This window comes from Nanorana parkeri, unplaced genomic scaffold (assembly GCF_000935625.1).
Source record: "Nanorana parkeri isolate BGI_ZX_2015 unplaced genomic scaffold, ASM93562v1 scaffold283, whole genome shotgun sequence".
Lineage (NCBI taxonomy): Eukaryota > Metazoa > Chordata > Amphibia > Anura > Dicroglossidae > Nanorana > Nanorana parkeri.
This window is the reverse complement of record NW_017306551.1, coordinates 224,431-242,064: the sequence shown is the minus strand read 5'-3', so window position 1 is coordinate 242,064 and position 17,634 is coordinate 224,431. Positions and strand designations below refer to the sequence as shown.

The window sequence follows — 17,634 nt, the reverse complement described above, 5'->3', positions numbered from 1 at the left end:
TTCCAGCATTTGCCTTACATTGATTTTCTATATGTTTGATCTTTTATGTTATTGCTATTGTATTAGGAGATTAGATTAATTTATAATTATATGGTAGATTAGCTCCTACAATGACTATACCTACCTGCTTATTTCAACTTTTGTAAATTTGAGAAAACACCTCTATATGTTCATTGTGTTCCTATTTACACAGCATGCTGAAATATAACTTTTAAAAAAATCTTACCTTTTGGATGTTTTGTGATATCAGGCAACATGGCTGATTCCAGGGTTTTCTTAGCCCTTTCACAGTGATCTGTCCTAATGGAAAGACTTAGGACTGAAATTTGAGGATTGTGTTATCTTATAAGCTTAAATAACATACAATGGACAAACCACCTCAGGCCCCTCACCCCTACAAGCAAGAAAAATTTTTAACCGTTAAAACCCTAACCCTAACTAAGCAATTTAAACTGCAAGAATTATTTTTTTTAGCTTATGCCATGTGAATGGGAACATGTAATAAATATAAAATAGGGGTTATCCCAATTTGGCTGCAAAAGTGGAAAGACACTGAAGAATAGGAAAATATTGTCTGAAGACAAATTGCATGTATATTCTTACTTGCATCTTTGTGTGCTTTGTGTACTTCTTCCAGATCTGTGCAGTAATTCAGCATGAAACATTGACTCTATGCAGAAGTTTCCTGTATTAAACCAGCCAGTTCTGCTCTCTCTTCTTATGCACTGTGACTGGTCTTGTTTCTGCCTTCCTCCTGTTGTTTGTTGCAGACAGCCTGTAGTGGGTGGAGCTGCTTGGGATGTTCCCACAGCTCTGCTGTCTGTACAGGTTATGTGCAACACATTGATGGTATCACTACTATTTTTATAAGGTAACAATCTGATTTGCAAAGGCATTTGGTACATACAATGGGGATTTATATTATCCGTGGCTATTGAAAACATATTTAAATGAAAGTTTTCATGTCTGGAGTTCAGTTTCAACAGTTGTTGAGATAACACACAATAAAAACATTTTTTTCAAATACTATTGGCATACATGGTTGCTTTGATTATTCAAAAACAAGTGAATTCAACATTCCTCATGGAATTCACTATGAGCATGCATGTGGACAAGATACAGAGTATATGCAGAAATAAGTGTGGTGTGTCATATACCGTATGTGCCAGCATTCAAACATACACCAGACAAGCGTTGGAGTGCCTAAAATGTAATGTTATATTATATTTTGAGTCTTTCTAAGCACTGTTCACATTTTTAAATCTATATTCCATGGAAAAATAAAATTGCATTTAAGTCCAAACACAAAGAAGACTGTAATAAAAAAAGAAATTGCTCAGAGCCTCAGTAAACCCTACACAGGGTGCATTGTACTTGATGTTTAGGCACGATCTGGCTTATCATATTCCACATGGATGCCTGAAATAGAGCTACCTATAACAAATACTCATAACTATGTAGCCTGACAACTGTAAAATGTTGGATTTCCCATGACTTTCTGGTGACCACTATAAGAGAAAAAGATAGGATCTAATCCTTCAACACTTTAGCCACTGCTAGAAAAAGATGTTTTGACCATCTTTATACTTTGAATCCACTGTGATTTAATGTGTGTCAAAAGTAAATTCAAGGGGATAGCAACTGGTATTTGTTTAGAAGAATGATACTGGTTTTAATGTATTATAATTTGTTCAAAATCTACCTGTGCTAATTGCATTTTAATCTTAGTAGCGTTAATCTTTGTAGCTTTTAGTACCTAATGACAAAAACCCTGCAATTGATCTGATGCCCTAACTGACTCCAAATTGATGTTCATATTAGGAGGCTGTGGGATATTGTAAATGAACAACATACTGAGAAATGTAGGCTGATATTGCTGACCTCTTTCTAAAAGTGTGAGTGACCTGTTTGTCACATAATTGGTGGAGAACAAGGTGATAAGGGAGCTTCCCATACACTTTCTGTCCAGTGCCCCTGGAGATGATAATAGAGCACTAGAAGGCAAGGAGTGGCATTGGTTCCTATAGCAGGTTCAGATTTAGCACATGATCTGGAGACTGGCTAGATGATGTTCAGATGTAGTTCAGAAGTCAGGTAGCCCAGATTTTTGCAAGAAGATGGACCAAAGATCAGGTGCTGAAGCCCTTTGGAGCAAAAGACACTATTGTTGTAGTATCGATACATTTAGGATATGGTAGTTATCAGACAGCAGAGGTAATGATGCAGAAGGCAAAAATGTGGTCAAATAGTCTGGAGTAAAGTCAGAATTAAATAGTCAGCAAATGTACCAAATCAGCAGAGGGTAAAGGCAGTCAGTGTTAGCTGGGGTCAGTAGCAGTGGGAACAGATCCAAGAGAGGTCATAAAACAAGCAGGTAATTAGCAAGTTAGGGCACAGGTTATAGGAATAGCTGAAGGCCACATAGCATCTTCTCTGGGCGGTGGTGAGCTTTAAATAGGCTCTTTGACATCAAACACCAATGCTCTGTAAGTGGTTGGAATTAGTGAATTAAGTTGTTAACTTGAAAAGGGAATGTACCTCAGGGTCCAGGGCTCCTGACTTTTAGACTACTATTGTCCTGAACCAGGAAGAGGTAAGGGACTGTGCTGGGGCCATATGGTTACTTCTTGAAAACGTATAGTATGTTGTTGATATTTGAGCGTTATTCAGGTAAACAGTGTAGAGAAGTATTTCCCTTGAAATTATAATAATATTCCTAGGACTAATAATATTCAAGTAATACCTTACAAACCTTATAAACAAGTATATGAATTTTCTGTATAATACAATTCTTGCCAAAGCCAGTACATGACAGTAAGTGTTGAGATTTATTTATCCTAACTACTCCTTACAATGATGACAAGAAAACTGCTCTTAACAGCGTTCACCACAGATTTTATTTATGTAGAATTTTTACATCTCCTTATGAGTTGTGTGACACGTATTTCATCAATACACGGTAGAATATCTATTTTGCACACGCTGGAGTGAAAATAGGAGCTTTTTTATGCATATAATTAAATGCAGATATCTCTATGGTGTCATGTCATAAATAAAGAAAATAATTTACAGAATATAAAAAATAGTTTTAGTGTAGGAAAACTGAAAAGATTAACTCAAATACAGTCAGTTAAAACAACTGTAGACAATCATAGCCTTCAGACTATCTTGACTATTTGTCTGCATTACTCTTTGCAGATCCCCTTAACACAAAGGTGTAAATAACCCTTATGTGCAAATTAGGAAAATGTGTCCATTGGGCATAAAATATTGCAGCTCTGTGACCTTACTTGGCCTTGTATGCCTCTGGATGTTACGAGCTGTATAGAGATCCAGGGAATTTCAAGTGAAACAGCCTGTCCTGGTTAGAAGTGTACAGAAGGATAGTGTAGGAAATGTGAAGCATTTTGAAAAATAAATTAGGTTGTTTTTTTTGCAACTGTCGCATTTATCTTTATTTTTTTCACAGCATTATGTCTGCAGATGCAAGCATTCAGAAACTTAAAAAAAAACAAAGGGTAATTAAATCAATACATATTGATGGGGCACAATATTTTTTTTAAAGGCACTGATAATTTTAACTCCTGAAAGATGCTAGCAGTTAACCCATGATCTAGTGAGATGGGCTCAAAGGCACCAGGGTGTAGATTTTATTTATTACAGGTATTTATATAGCGCCAATAATTTCACAGCACTTTACACACTGTACATTCACATCAGTCCCTGCCCTCAAAGAGCTTACAATCTAAGGTTCTTATCTCACATGCATACAGTACTGGGCTGATTCAGACAGGAGCCAATTTCCCTAGCAGCATGTCTTTGGTGCATGGGAGGAAACCAGAGCACCAAGAGAAATCCATGCAAGCACAGGGAGAACATGCAAACTCTTTACAGATAGTGTCCTGGAATTTGAACTATGGGCTCCCACTATGTCACTGTGATCTAATGGCCATTTACTGAAATTGTTTGTGAACCTGTGGATAACCAGGGTATTTCCAACAGGCAAGGTCACAGTTAAGGGGCAAATGAACTCCCAGTCCTAGCAGAAATTCCCAGCTAGTGATTTGACTATACTCAAAGCACATTCCTCTTAACACTATTACACGTACAGAATTCCCCTCACTGCTTAGTCAAAAAATATAGAAAATTAGAGCTTTTGATCCCCAATTAAGTATAATAGTACTGGATAGGAGAAGAGACCCACCAAAGGGCATTGGATGTCACTAGATAAGAGCATTAGGAATATAATATTAAAGTCTATTTTTAATAAGTGTGGTGGCCTTTTTTTAAATTTCTTACCTTCTATTTCTTATGCAAGGTCAATGGGTTAAGGGTCTAAAAGATCCTTAAAATAGGGGACAAGTAGGCGGCACATAAGCCCCTCATTACACCACTCACTGTCAGTGATACCAGCTTGCATGTCATGGTGTCTAGGGCTGGTCATATCATAGAGAAGTGCTAAAGCAAGTAAACTACATTTTCAGCACCATGGAGATCTCTGGACAGCACCTGCACTGTCCTTATGAAGAGCTGCTGATAGCAGATACTGATCACATTCACTATTTCACAAAAATTCAGCTTTTACATTCATTAAGTGTATGCTCCCCACAAATATAGCAAATGTGTAACAAATGTCAGTAAATGCACTACAGAACATTTCTTTTATAAATATACAGAGCGTTGTACATGCACAAACCATTGTTCCAGGACATACAGTAGTCACTCTGGTTAATCTCAGGCATCAAGCAGCATGTCTAATATATTGCATGTTGTAACATATAGCCTGCACGTCTGTTTTCTTTCTTTCTCTCTTCTTTCTTATTTTCTTGTCGTTCTTTTATTTATTTCCGTCGCAAGATAGTAGGAAGCTCACAATGAATATTGTTCATTACAATAGATCAATATGACTAAATAACCACAGTTAGGGGCATATTTATAAAGCAGTGAATGTGACTTGCACCAAACATTCACTGCAGGCGAATCTTCCAGGTGCAAATGTTTCAAGTGACATTGATTGATTCACTATCAGTGAATGTTTGGTGAAAGTCACATTAACTCCCTGATAAATATGTCTTAGCATCCACAGTAATTTGTAATTTTTTCCTGGTGTTCTCAGATCCTACATTAAGACCCTGACATCAATTTAATTCTGACTACCTTGTATAACGGGACACATTTATAACATTTATGTTGGTTGAAAGTCAGGTAACTACATTCGCTTTCAAATGTGTATCATTTGTAACACCAACAGTGAGTTACTGTGTGTTGCAGTAAAGCACATTATCAAATACGTCATGATAAGATTTATAACACCTTATAGTGCGAATGTGCCCTAACACAGTCCTTCAATTGCTAAATTCATGAAACTTAGTTTTATCCATTACAATCCATTATCTTTTATAATGACTTGTACTCTCTCATTAAAATCTAGAGGTAGACGTAAGCCAATGTTTAAAAATGTTGCATCCATATAAAAAGTGAGTCAGTCATGATTCCAAATGATCAAATTTAGTTCCCTTATCTCTAAAAAAAATGTCTCAATGCTAGTACTCTTCCCAAGGTGAAGAAGTGGCTAATCAGCATGTGACCAAACATGGACTATAGGTCTCTCTCAGCTATCAACCAGATACTCCATTTCATTGATCGAGTTAAACATAGAAAAATATATGTGAGAATCTGCTTGTGATGGGTAAAATTAACTGTTCTTCTTTAGAATCTTTGATGCCTTAAGTCCTATGTTCTTTTTGCAAGTGGTGCTTCAGATTCATGTGCAGTAATCAGACAGTGAATTATTTAAAAAGCTAGTGATAACAAGCTCAGTAAAGTAACAAAAATTTGTCAGCAGACATTTTCAAGTATGCTAGAGATTCTCTTTAAATCCATTCAAGAAAATGGACTTTGGAAGGAGAATCATTTGAGTTGGAAGCAGACATCCCAGCCTTTTCTACAATTTAAAAGAATAGACAGTTCCCAGATGTTATTTAGTAGCTGACTACATAAACAATGAATCATTTTCAAACAAAGCAGCTATTATATTCAAGGATGGCGTGCTTGAGTTGCTTAGTTTCACTTTAATTCAGCGTACATTTCCAAAGGAATTTAAACTTTTATAGATCTGTAAAGTTGCTAACTTTAGCACATTTGTGAAACATAGAGTGCTGACTTTTAGATTCTGTAGGTCACAAACCTACAGCTATTCATCACCACAACTACAACTATTTTAAATTATCTATAGGACATTGTTCATCAATGGCAAAATAGAGAATAGAGCCTTGCATGTAAATTGAATTATATGCAAACCAAATACAATTTTTAAAAGTCCTGACCTATGTCTGTTACGTGAGATTCAGAAGTGATCGCATAATGTGATAACACAGAAATAAAGGTTGCACATACAATAACAATGATTTAAAATGTTACTGAATACTCATAGGTGCATTCACCAGTAGTGAATTGAAAATAAGAATAAATAAAAAGATTGGGACTTGTTTTTAACATGGCTAAATACTGGCAATTAGTCTTAAACTATTAGGTTATGAGACATGTATACAATTTTTGGTAAATATAATTGACTATGATGAACCCATGAATAGGGCCAAAACTCATTGGTCTCAACACAATCATGGTAGGGGGCACTAGAGACCACTTCAGGGGAGAAACAATATTTTGCTAGCAAACCTGTATAAGGACGACACCATTAAGATTATATTAGCATTCTGTGTCAGCAAATCGTATATACTGTTCTAGTGATTCTGCAAAGATAATGTCTTGTCTTGTCTTGTAGTGAGTGACTACATAAAAGGTCATGTTGTATAAATTATACATTTGACAGCATTCTTTACTTTAGACTTTTAGCTACCTTAGTAATTCTGACCCATAATTATTTTCATCTCTAGTGTTGAAAATGTTACATACACATAGAACTTTCTGTGTCTCTGTTCATTGCCTTCATTGCTGACCTTTAATCCCTGTTCCTCTTTCCCAGGTCGCTCCATCCCATCTACATCTTCGTCTAGCCTCCTACCATCTGCACAACTGCCCAGCTCCCATAATCCTCCTCCTGTTAGCTGCCAGATGCCGCTGCTAGACAGTAATACTTCTCATCAAATAATGGACACAAACCCTGATGAGGAGTTCTCCCCAAACTCATACCTGCTCAGAGCATGCCCACAACAACCGTCCAACAGTGGTAAGAATCATCTGTGGTGCTTTTAGTCAATATGCAGTTTCTTTTCATCTTTACATCTGACTGAAGACATATCCTTATTTTGTTTTATGTTTTTCATATGTGAAATCTCCTTCTGCTAGTCTAGTTATTCTGCTTGAAAAATATGTCATAAGGGACAAAAAGGTTGCCTCATATTAAGACTAAACACACATGCTACTGTGGTTATAAGTGCCCCTGAATTGCCTTAAATGTGGTGCTCTTACTGAACTGCACCTTGCCACACCTGTCTGTACGGATCAGCAAATAAATGAAAACCCACTCTACTGTTATTTTTCCTACTGCTATCCTTCTTGCAGTATTTAAATCATGCCTTTCCTTTTCTTGCTCCATTTCTATCATACAAAAAAACAGGTGAGCAAGTCAGGCATATGTAATTCTTATACAAGAGGACTGTGCACAGTCCTGTGTCAGTCATTTAGCAATGGAGTAATACTGCAAGAGTTACGCCCAAAGAAATTCCCCAGTGCCCATGAGAACTGGGCTATTCTGTAAAAGGAATGATCTAAAAAGATATTGAATGTAGAGATTTTATATAACACATATATTACTTGAAATTATTCATCAACATACTGTATGTCAATCATTCTGACGTGTCTGCTTTATTGAAACATATTGCTTATGTATGTTATATTTAATCTACCACATTGCATGAGCTAAGGGTGAGATTTCACTTACCTTGTCCTACCAGAATACGAAGACAGTTTTATGAGACATCAATATTATTGACACAATTATTAGCAATCTAAATGGGTCACAAATGTACATTACATTTGAGCACATCTAGTATGTTAAAAATCACATAGTTCATCCCCATGTTCCAGAATACTAAGATTATTCCCTCTACTATAAAACTGTCCATATTTTACAAAAAAAAACAAAAGTAGAACAATGTTGTTTTAAAGAATGAATATGCAGATGTACATGAGCTGATCATGCTATTACAATCAATTGGCATACATCTCAAGTGGAGCCATGAGCATTATCAATAGCTACATTTGCCAACTTCCAATCACTGATATAGGTCTAATTTCTTCACTAATCAACTGTTCATAATTATCAATAAGATTTTGCTAGGTGTTATACCTATTGTATCTAATTTTCGTGATATATGCAGCAAAAATATATCTTGATCATGCTGGCTTGTATATGCTTTCATTATATTTTTTATGCCTTCTCATAAAACTTTTACTTTACTCTGCTTTCAGTTAGTTTCTATGTGAGATGCTAATGTTTGCTGCACTCTATTGTTTTTTTTTGCGGCATCGAGGTTGTGTTCTCTATTCTTCTTCATTTTAAATTATTTGACTGTTTTCTGAAAGTGTTAATTATCATACAAATTGTAGAAATCTGGGATGCGTTAGGGAAGAAAGATGACGAAAATGGGGAAATGAAATGTCTTTCCTAATTGTATGCCATTTGAGTTTCTAGACATATTCAACAAATCACATTTTCTGTAGATCATTTCACTCTGGAGTATTTTCTTCATATTAACTGTGATTTAAAGCATTGAAAACTATTAGTAAATCTCCATTACTGAAAGGAGTTACTTACAAATTTTAAGTAAGCTCAGTGCATCACAGCTGCCTTTTAGAAATTATTTGCCCTAAAGGAATTGTGAGTGGTAGAATTTTGCATCCTCATACAGGAAAGAGTTTTTTGTGTTTTATTTCAGAGTAACATATAAATGGTTAAGACATCACATCACATCACTAGTTGTTGCTCTCGTTGTTGTGTAGAATTAAAATAGCTTTTCACAAGATTATTTAATAGTGTGTAATTTGTGACATTCTCATAATTCTTAACTAATCACAAATTAGAAGTTGTTTGTAATGACTAATCGAGCTAGCTGTCTCATTTTGAAAGCTGCTGGACTGGTATTAGCAACTTTAATAACAATGGAAAAATATAGGTGTAGGGAAACACCTAAATAAACATTTGAAAATTGTGTAATTCTGTTTAGCTATTTTTTTTACCCAGACACATCTGACAGACACCATAGCCATTTTTTTATGATTTACTTGTCTTCACTGCAGTCAAAGCAATACAGTTAAGTCAAGACAGTGATTGGACAGTGAAGGGGCGGGGGCTTACTAATGATGTAATCTCTGTGCTTTATCCTTCAATCAGAAAACTCCATTTAATGAATTCATAGCACTGTGCAGTCCAATAAAGCTTGATTGGCTACAGGGACTACTCTTCCTCTTCCTGTTTGAATGTTTATGTACAGAACAGCTAGTAGAAAGGCAGAATGAGGGACTACTTAAAATATATTTAGGTATTTTCTATTAAGTTTGGACTGCTGCACTTCTAATGCAGCAGCTACTATGTACTATTTCAGCTCTTAAGAAGGGGGATCCTATAACCCCCAACATGTGTTGGCTACCAACTTTTAATAAATACAATTGCTTAGACTTGACTGACTCAGTATAATTCTTTAACATTTTAAATGATAGAAAAGCTGTAAGTTGCATTCAGCTGAACTTGTTCTGTAATGCTGAAGATGTTTCACCACTCATCCAAGTGGCGTCTCAGGTTCAAATTAGTGCCAGATGCATACTCTAGCATTCATAGCCACATGAGCAACTCAATCACCCTAATCCATATATTATGGTGTCATGAAATGTGTCAAGGCAGATGCCGATTGTCCAAGAATATGATGTGAGGTGGGAAATTTTGTGAAAACACCCTGTTCTAATTTGTTTAATCAAATCACTGTAAGGCCAAGACTTTTGGGGCAAGTGTTTTTGTTGCGTTACATGGTTCAATGTGGGAATTGTAATCAAATCTCAGAGTAAAATTGGCATTAAGTTTGAATGACAGGTAGTGTTGAAGATCCTTGCCTATGCTTAGGGATGGTTGTTGACTTGGATGACCTTGGGAATGTGTATTGGTACTCAGTGAAAAATTAATTTTTACATTGGTGGTCAGTGTACTGGATTGCCTTGGGAATAGAGATTGGTGGTTAGTTTAGAGTCCCTTTAGATTTGTGGTTGAAAGACCCCCTTCAAACTGATGGTTAATGAGAGAAGAACCACCTCATGCTGGTGGCTAGAGGAAATAATGCTCTGTTGTATTGGTGGTCAATGGGAATAATGCTCATTGCATTGGTGGTCAGGGTAGTTCCTTCTTATACTGATAGTCACTGACCCTGTGGCACTGGCTCAGATAAGTGACATTGGTGCAAGGACTAGGCATGAACCAGCTGGTAGGATACTGTTCAGTGTTCAGCAAACCCCTAGCAATCTCTGAAGAAACCCTAGGGTTCTAAATAACTCTCATGGAGCAAGACTGCTCTAAACCTCTGTTACTGGGACAGAAGGTGATGGTAAATCCAAACTATTATGCTTGTCAACAGAACTGGAGGAGAGGGGAAATCGTCTAATGGGGACACCTTTTTCCAGAAGATGAAGGAAAATCTCCCCAGGCAGAAAAAACAGGGGTTCTAATTATTTTCTACTCTCAGTCAAAGTGTTGGCTAGAATATACTTTAAGGCTAGATGTATACCTTAACCTCCCTGGCGGTATGATTTTTTCTTTTTTTCGTGTCATTTTTCGTTCTATTTTTTTTCAAATTTGTTTCGTTTTTGTTGTTTTGAATATCCCGCCTGTTCCACCCCCTGCGACACGTACGCTCACAAGGGACGGATCCCAGAAGACGGATGCCGGCATCGGCCAGAGAACATAGCGTGGCTCGAGGGACAAGGTAAGTAAATGCTATGTGGCATTCCCGAGTGTAGCTCGGGGTTACCGCTTATGGTATGGAAAAGTAACCCCGAGCTACACTCGGGAATACCGCCAGGGAGGTTAAAGCACACTTTTTCTAATGCTAGTGTGTAGTGATGGGCCTAATAGGCCCAAGTTCAGTTAGAATTTGAACTTTAGAACATCCAAAAAGTTTGAATTCAAACACAAACTCAATGCAAGTCAATGGGGGGGAGGGTAGAACTTTCAAAAACAATTATCCCCTTTAAGAGGGCTTAAATGCACCTTGTGCGGGGTGCGCGGCTAGCGAATAGCCAGCCAAACACCCTGACAGTTCGTGTGTTCGCCGAACACACAAACTGCTGATGTTTGAGTCAAACTCACGTTCGGCTCCAACATCGAGCCAAACCCTAATAGTGTGTACACAGCTTCATTTCTATATTTTAAATACCCACTGTTATGCTGTATTCTGCAAAAAAACCACATGCATTTACTGCTCACTTTGATGTTCCTAATGCTTATTTTGATACAGCAATGTACCTTTTTAATGTGATGCATTTTTGTGTTAAGTACATTTTGCATGCATTTTAACACACTTATCAGCTCATCCAGACATCCTTTAAAATGTGAAACTGTGAATCCAGTATTAGAGCTGTAGACTCCATGAGCCTGTAGCACCCCAAACACTTAACAACTCTCCTGAATAACAGGCAGATGCTTTGACTTGGTTGATGGAAAAGCTCACACGCACAACATCCATACAGGACTCAAGGGGCATGTGAGTTATTGGGCTCTTGGCTAAGGAACACACTTGACTCATATACTGTGCACTTCTTCATTGTATTTACTACTCTACTGCAGGGGTAGGCTGGTGTTTGCTTATCCATGGTCTACCACATAGTATTGTATATAACCTGCTTAAACTAAGAAGTATCTCTGAAGATGACACATGATCAAAACATGAGGTTGAACGAAATGCAGTTTAATCTTAGACTATGGAAGGGGTTTTTACCATAAGAACAGTAAAAATATGGAATTACCTTCCACAGTTAGTGGTAGCGGCTGCAATACTTAATGACTTCACAAACACACACACACACACATAGGTTGAACTGGATGGACCTGTGTCTTTATTCCACCTTACCAAATATATAACTGAATGTATACCCATTGTCAACTGTCACCTCTGAGACTCAGCAGACAGTAGACTGAATTCATTTTTATAGACTCATCTGTTTTCAAACAGAAACGCTTTTCTAGTACTGATAAACCGAAGCTTGTTATGTGCAGTATCATACAGAGATAACTTTTATTGTATTACTCAATCTCAAAAACTCAAATAAAATTAATGGTTTGTGGTAAAAACTGTAATGATGTCCTCCAATTCAAAACACTTCTATGCATTTTTAAAAGTGTGTGTGTCCCTCTGTACACTTAAAAAGTAAACATTTATTAGCAGTGGGCATCATTTCACTATAATGCATGAATTCACTTTTCTGATGATATGTGTTTACATGGCTAATTTCCCATTTTAATTTTGCTTTCAGTTGTGTATTGCAACAAAAAAGGGTAAGCCTTATAATCAAGTGCCTGAAAGAAGAATTGTCTGCTTTGCCCCAAACAGCTATTTATACTCATTTCACATGTAGTTATCAACCTACTCTGCCCTAAAAGATATAAAGGAGATGCTAGAGTAGCATGCTAAGGACTTCACAGACAGTGTTTTCACACACTTCATGTCATTAGGGTGTTGTGTGTATTTTCTAATTAACAATTAACTAACTGTTCCAAGTATTTAATGGTAGTACATAAAACACAACTGAATGTCCTGATTATTCTTGAAAACATTTAATACGTATTCAAATAGCTTCTTCAGTTCTTCTTCTATCTGATGGGGCAGCATTATCAATTCTTGTAACATTTTATAGGATAATGCAGGGGAATACTCTGTCATTTGATCAGCTGAAGAAGCAACTTGGATAAGTCTTAAAAGAGAACTGGGGTACATTTTTTTTTTGCATTTTTAAAAAATAAATTCTTTATTTTATATTTTAAATACCTTGACGGTGATCACAAAAGAGATAAACAAGTGCTTGAATAACAAATAGTTGCTCATTCAAGCGGTCATAGAGAGAGTATTTCAAATGCATTGCGATGCATATAATACAAATAAACAAATTAAATATTTAAAGCATTTAGGAGGGGGAAAAAAAAGTGGGGAAAGAAAGGGGAAAAAAAAAAAAGTTTCCTTTGATGCAGGAGTACATTTTGCAATGTACTCCTGTAATCAAAAATGCACCATAACCTTAAAATTCAGTGTAATATACTATGGGCAGGGCTAAGTTCTTTACTGAGAAGCTATCTCTACAATAATTCTGGGATCCTCCTCTCCCACTGAGTGGCAGCAGCTTGTAGGAGCTGCTGCCCGTTCATGAGAAGCTGTGCAGACGCAGCGGCTCAGGGCACATCCCATCAAAATGTATTCATGTCAGGTAACAGGTCTACAAACAGTTTCACATCCATCCCGCAGTTTCTCTTTCATCCCCCCTCTTTTTTTCACACGGCTGTTTACAGACAATACACATACCACATCTGTACTAAGACAGTTAGTGCTGCTGTCTTGGCACATACACAGGGAGAAGAATTAAAGACAGTAGAGGGGAGGAGAGGGGGGCCAGGACAAAACTGAACTTAATGAACTTAATGATCTTAGTGCTGATCTGTTATGTGTATTGTCTGGAGACAACAGTGTGGAGAGGAGAGGGGAGGGAGGACAAAAGACACATTGCAGGATGGATGTACAAGTTTAAGGTTAATTTGTTAGTCGTATCTGTGGGAGAAGCCCCACACATTTAAACCCCCAGTTTCCCCTACTCACCTGTTGGTACGTCCATGCCTGCTGTGGCTCAGTTCATACTTCAGTCTTCACTGGCTTACATCAGACGCGGTTTCCTCCTGTCTCGTGGCTTTTTGGCTCCTGTCGGGTCTCTCGGCTGCCGTTGGTCTTCGGCACGGCAGTTTCCTCAGCGTTGTTCAGCCGCTGTTCGGCTGCTCATTCCTTGCCATGAGGGGGAAATTCAAGTTAAAAAAATAATAATAATAATAATAATATATATTTAATACAAATAAAAATTATATTATATATGACAGTAGGGGGTGATAGTGGGCCTATATTTATTTGGGGTATACCTGTAATGGACTGTTGTTGTTCTTAAACAGTCCACATCAAAAGAAAAAAACATTTTTGGAAGGATCGGAATAAGGATATTAAATGGGGTATGGAGGGGGGAGTTAAAGTTGTAAAAAATAGAAAGTTATAATTGATACTTGTGAGCTTGGTAGGAGCATATGTTGGCAGGGGGCATTTATCTAGGTCTCTAATTTTTGGGCGTTGACGTGCTTTCCCTCGACTTGCAGGCTGAGTATCTTGATGTGGATTGCTGTAGTTCCCCGTTGGGATTTTTTCTGCTTCTCCATTTTCATCAGGTGTATAAAACTCAGTTAGGGATTTCCATCACCTTACGGTTAGGGCACAATTACACTAAATTTGTGCCACACAAAACGCTACTTCACATACACTAGGCTGCCTGGTTGGGTTGTTCTGTTCGGGTGATTTGGTTGTGTTTTGCTCCCTTCTTGCTCGAGTGCCCTGCGCATACATCTGTTTAACACTTCTTTACCTGGCCATCGGACGGACAAGGATCTGGTCCTAGATTCATTGCCTGCTGTGTCTCAGGAGCTCAAAAAAGGTTTTATTCCTGGTTGGTTGCTGTACTCCCAGGTGTGTCCCTCATGTCGTAGTTAGACACAAACGACACAGGCCTCATTCCTGTTCACAGTTGTTGTTTCAGCCTGTACAGAATGTTACAAGCTTCCGACTTTGAGGAGTTTTTCTCCATTCCGCCTTCTCCGGGCAGGGGTTCTGAACTTGGCCAAACAGGCAGAGCAGCTGGACAAATTAGACAGGCCAATTCATTTCCTGGGTGAAGCCCAAATTTGCATTAAATTTTACAATACCACCTGCAATTTTGGGCAATGCTTCCTGCTGCACATTTGCACCCTCTGTTTCAGGGCCCATCCAAGTCGGCCTGTACTCTGAGGCAGACCGACTTGGCATGACTATGTCGTATTGACACAGTCGCTGATCCTGTCAGAGGAATTTTCTCTTAATTATTCATCTGTGGATCAGGCTATTCAGGCCATAATTCATTCAGGTAGGGGGGCCTGGTTGTCCAAGGCAGACATTTCGATGCTTTAAAATTTCTACCGATCAGGCCTCCGTTTTGGCAGTGGCACGGTGTCAAGTGGAGGGAGAAGTATTGCTTTGCTACCAAATTTACATTGGGATCCAAGAGCGGCCTGGTCCTGAATTGGATTCTCACTAATCATGTGGGTTGTCAGACAGTTATTCACTATCTAAATTACTTTATTTTGGTTGACGATGCACTGAATGCTCATTGGTCAGCTGCCTGCCACATTATTGATAGCTCATTGTCTGACAACACTAGAAGGGCTTACGCTTTGGCCTGACATAAGTTCCTTGATTTTCAGAGAACGTACCCTAGGCTGGACACATGCTTTCTCGGGCACCCTTTGGTAAACTCCTCAGCCTAGTTTTGAAAGCAGCCATCTATTTGTCATTCTAAACGGGGAGTTTACTGTCACCAGGTCATAGGCACCCGCTCTTGTCAAGAGACAGCTGATTTGCCATCTTATGCACTTTAGACTATGTCTGGAACACTCCAAGACTCTGCAACCTGGCAAGAGTGTTGAGGTCAAGTACTTCACCACTCTCAATGCCTGGTGTCCAGTTGAGACTCTGGACCAGTTGGTTGCCTCTCTTGGTTGCTCCCCTCTGGATAGCCCCCTGTTGCCCTTCTCAGGTGGACCACTCAGTTCCGCACAATTCATGAGGTACGGCAGTATTCTAATAGCCAACATGAACTTTAACCCCTAACAGTATTCGGGTCAGACTTTTTCTAAGCTGCTTGGGTAATTTGTTTCCCTTTCAATAAACCTGTTTCCTTCCCTACTGTGTAATTTTTGCCCCCTTATTTGCATACTGACCATAGCGACCACGGCACACCTCAGGCCAAGTTAGGCAAGTTCATCTTACCCTATGTTCAGGTACGTATCAGTGGGGCTCTGACTACAAATGTTAACTCTGATTTAAAAGTGTTCGTAGACCTGTGACCTGACGTGAATACACTTTGAAAGGATGTGCCCTGAGCTGCTGCGTCTTCACAGGTTCTCATGAACATGCAGCAGCTCCAAAAAGCTGCTGTCACTCAATGGGAGAGGAGGATCCCAAAAATATTGTCAGGATAGGTTCTCAGCACAGAGCTTAGCCCCACCCACAGTATAGTACATTTAATTGTAAGCTAATGGTGCATTTTTGATTACAGGAGTACATTGCAAAATTAACTCCTGTATCATAAGGAAATGAAAATGCAAAAAAAAGGTATACCCCATATTTCCCCTTTAAAAGTAATTAGAATGTCCAGTTGTGTTTATTTACTAGCACTGTCTGCTTTCTTTGCCTTCCATGCTTCTACATCTCCTTTTCATGTTTTTGGCAGATTCAGTTGATAAATACATGAGAAGATGAAGGTAATTGGCTTTTTGTGGCAAAATAGATACTTCTTCTATCAGACACTTTTAAATGTTAGGCTTGCCAGACTGGTTTGTTGAGGCTTGCCATCTTGCCCAGCTATCAAAATAAGCACCACCATAATTATAGTTAAAACATATCTCAAAGATATATGGCTGGAGTCACAACTCTCCATTGTATAGCTTGTCTTCATGTGGTGGTGGGGGGGAGGGGGGCATGAAAATGCATACAAAAAGCAGCAAACATTAAATTGCACCTCTAATCATGTTAAAATACACACACATTTACCACAATATGCACTATGGACCATTAATTAGGGAAAATTAGAATGCATTTGTTTTAGGACAAAGGTGTTACTATAGACTGTGGGTTTTGCAAATGATCAGACACAGATCAGAAGCACATCTTATCCTTTTGTTCTACAGATATGTTTTTTTGCTGCTGCACAGGACTGGGAGCTGTAGGCTTTGTTGGGTCCCACCTACTGATTGATATAGTAGCTTCTCAGCCAGTCCCCACCCAGCCTGCCAATCACCCTCACTGTTTAGCTGTGCTCAGAAATTCTCTTGTCTGAGCAATAGGTTAAATTCTTTCCACAGACCCCAGTTGCTGAGTTCCCATGTTTCCAAATCCCTGCTTCCCCAGGTTTCAGTGTCTCTGAGTATATCGAAAAGTCAGAAAAGTTGGGGTTTTTTAGGCAGCCGACTGACAACTTGCACACCAAGAATTTCTTGAAAAAGTATATTTTAATTGATTAAAAAGCAAATAGAATTGATAAAATTGACAACATGATTCCCCTGTAAACTCACTCCACATTGATTAAATTCATTCATATATAGATGACAATCAGAATTCTTGTGCAATTGAACATGATTGAAAAAACATGATTGAAAAGTTCATAAATACATAACATGATTAATATAATGAAAGATGATGGAGGAGCTTGATTTTCTCAACGTTTCGCACTAGATAGCGCTTCTTCAGGAGATGAAGAGGGAAGTTGTCCTTGGAGTCTGTGTGCATCCCAGTCGTTCCCCCTGGCTCAGACCGTGAAGGAATAAAAGCAAATGGCAAGGAGGGGAGAAAGAGGAGA

The 17,634-nt window shown here is 38.2% G+C and overlaps 1 protein-coding gene across 1 annotated transcript in view; it reads left to right on the top strand.

Moving 5' to 3' along the window:
- Positions 1 to 17,634, top strand: part of LOC108787796 (teneurin-2-like) — a 547,945-nt gene that overhangs the window by 393,868 nt on the left and 136,443 nt on the right. The window contains exon 3 of the mRNA XM_018557442.1: positions 6,986 to 7,189. Within this exon, the coding sequence (XP_018412944.1) occupies positions 6,986 to 7,189 (204 nt within the window). The remainder of the gene's footprint in view (positions 1 to 6,985; positions 7,190 to 17,634) is intronic.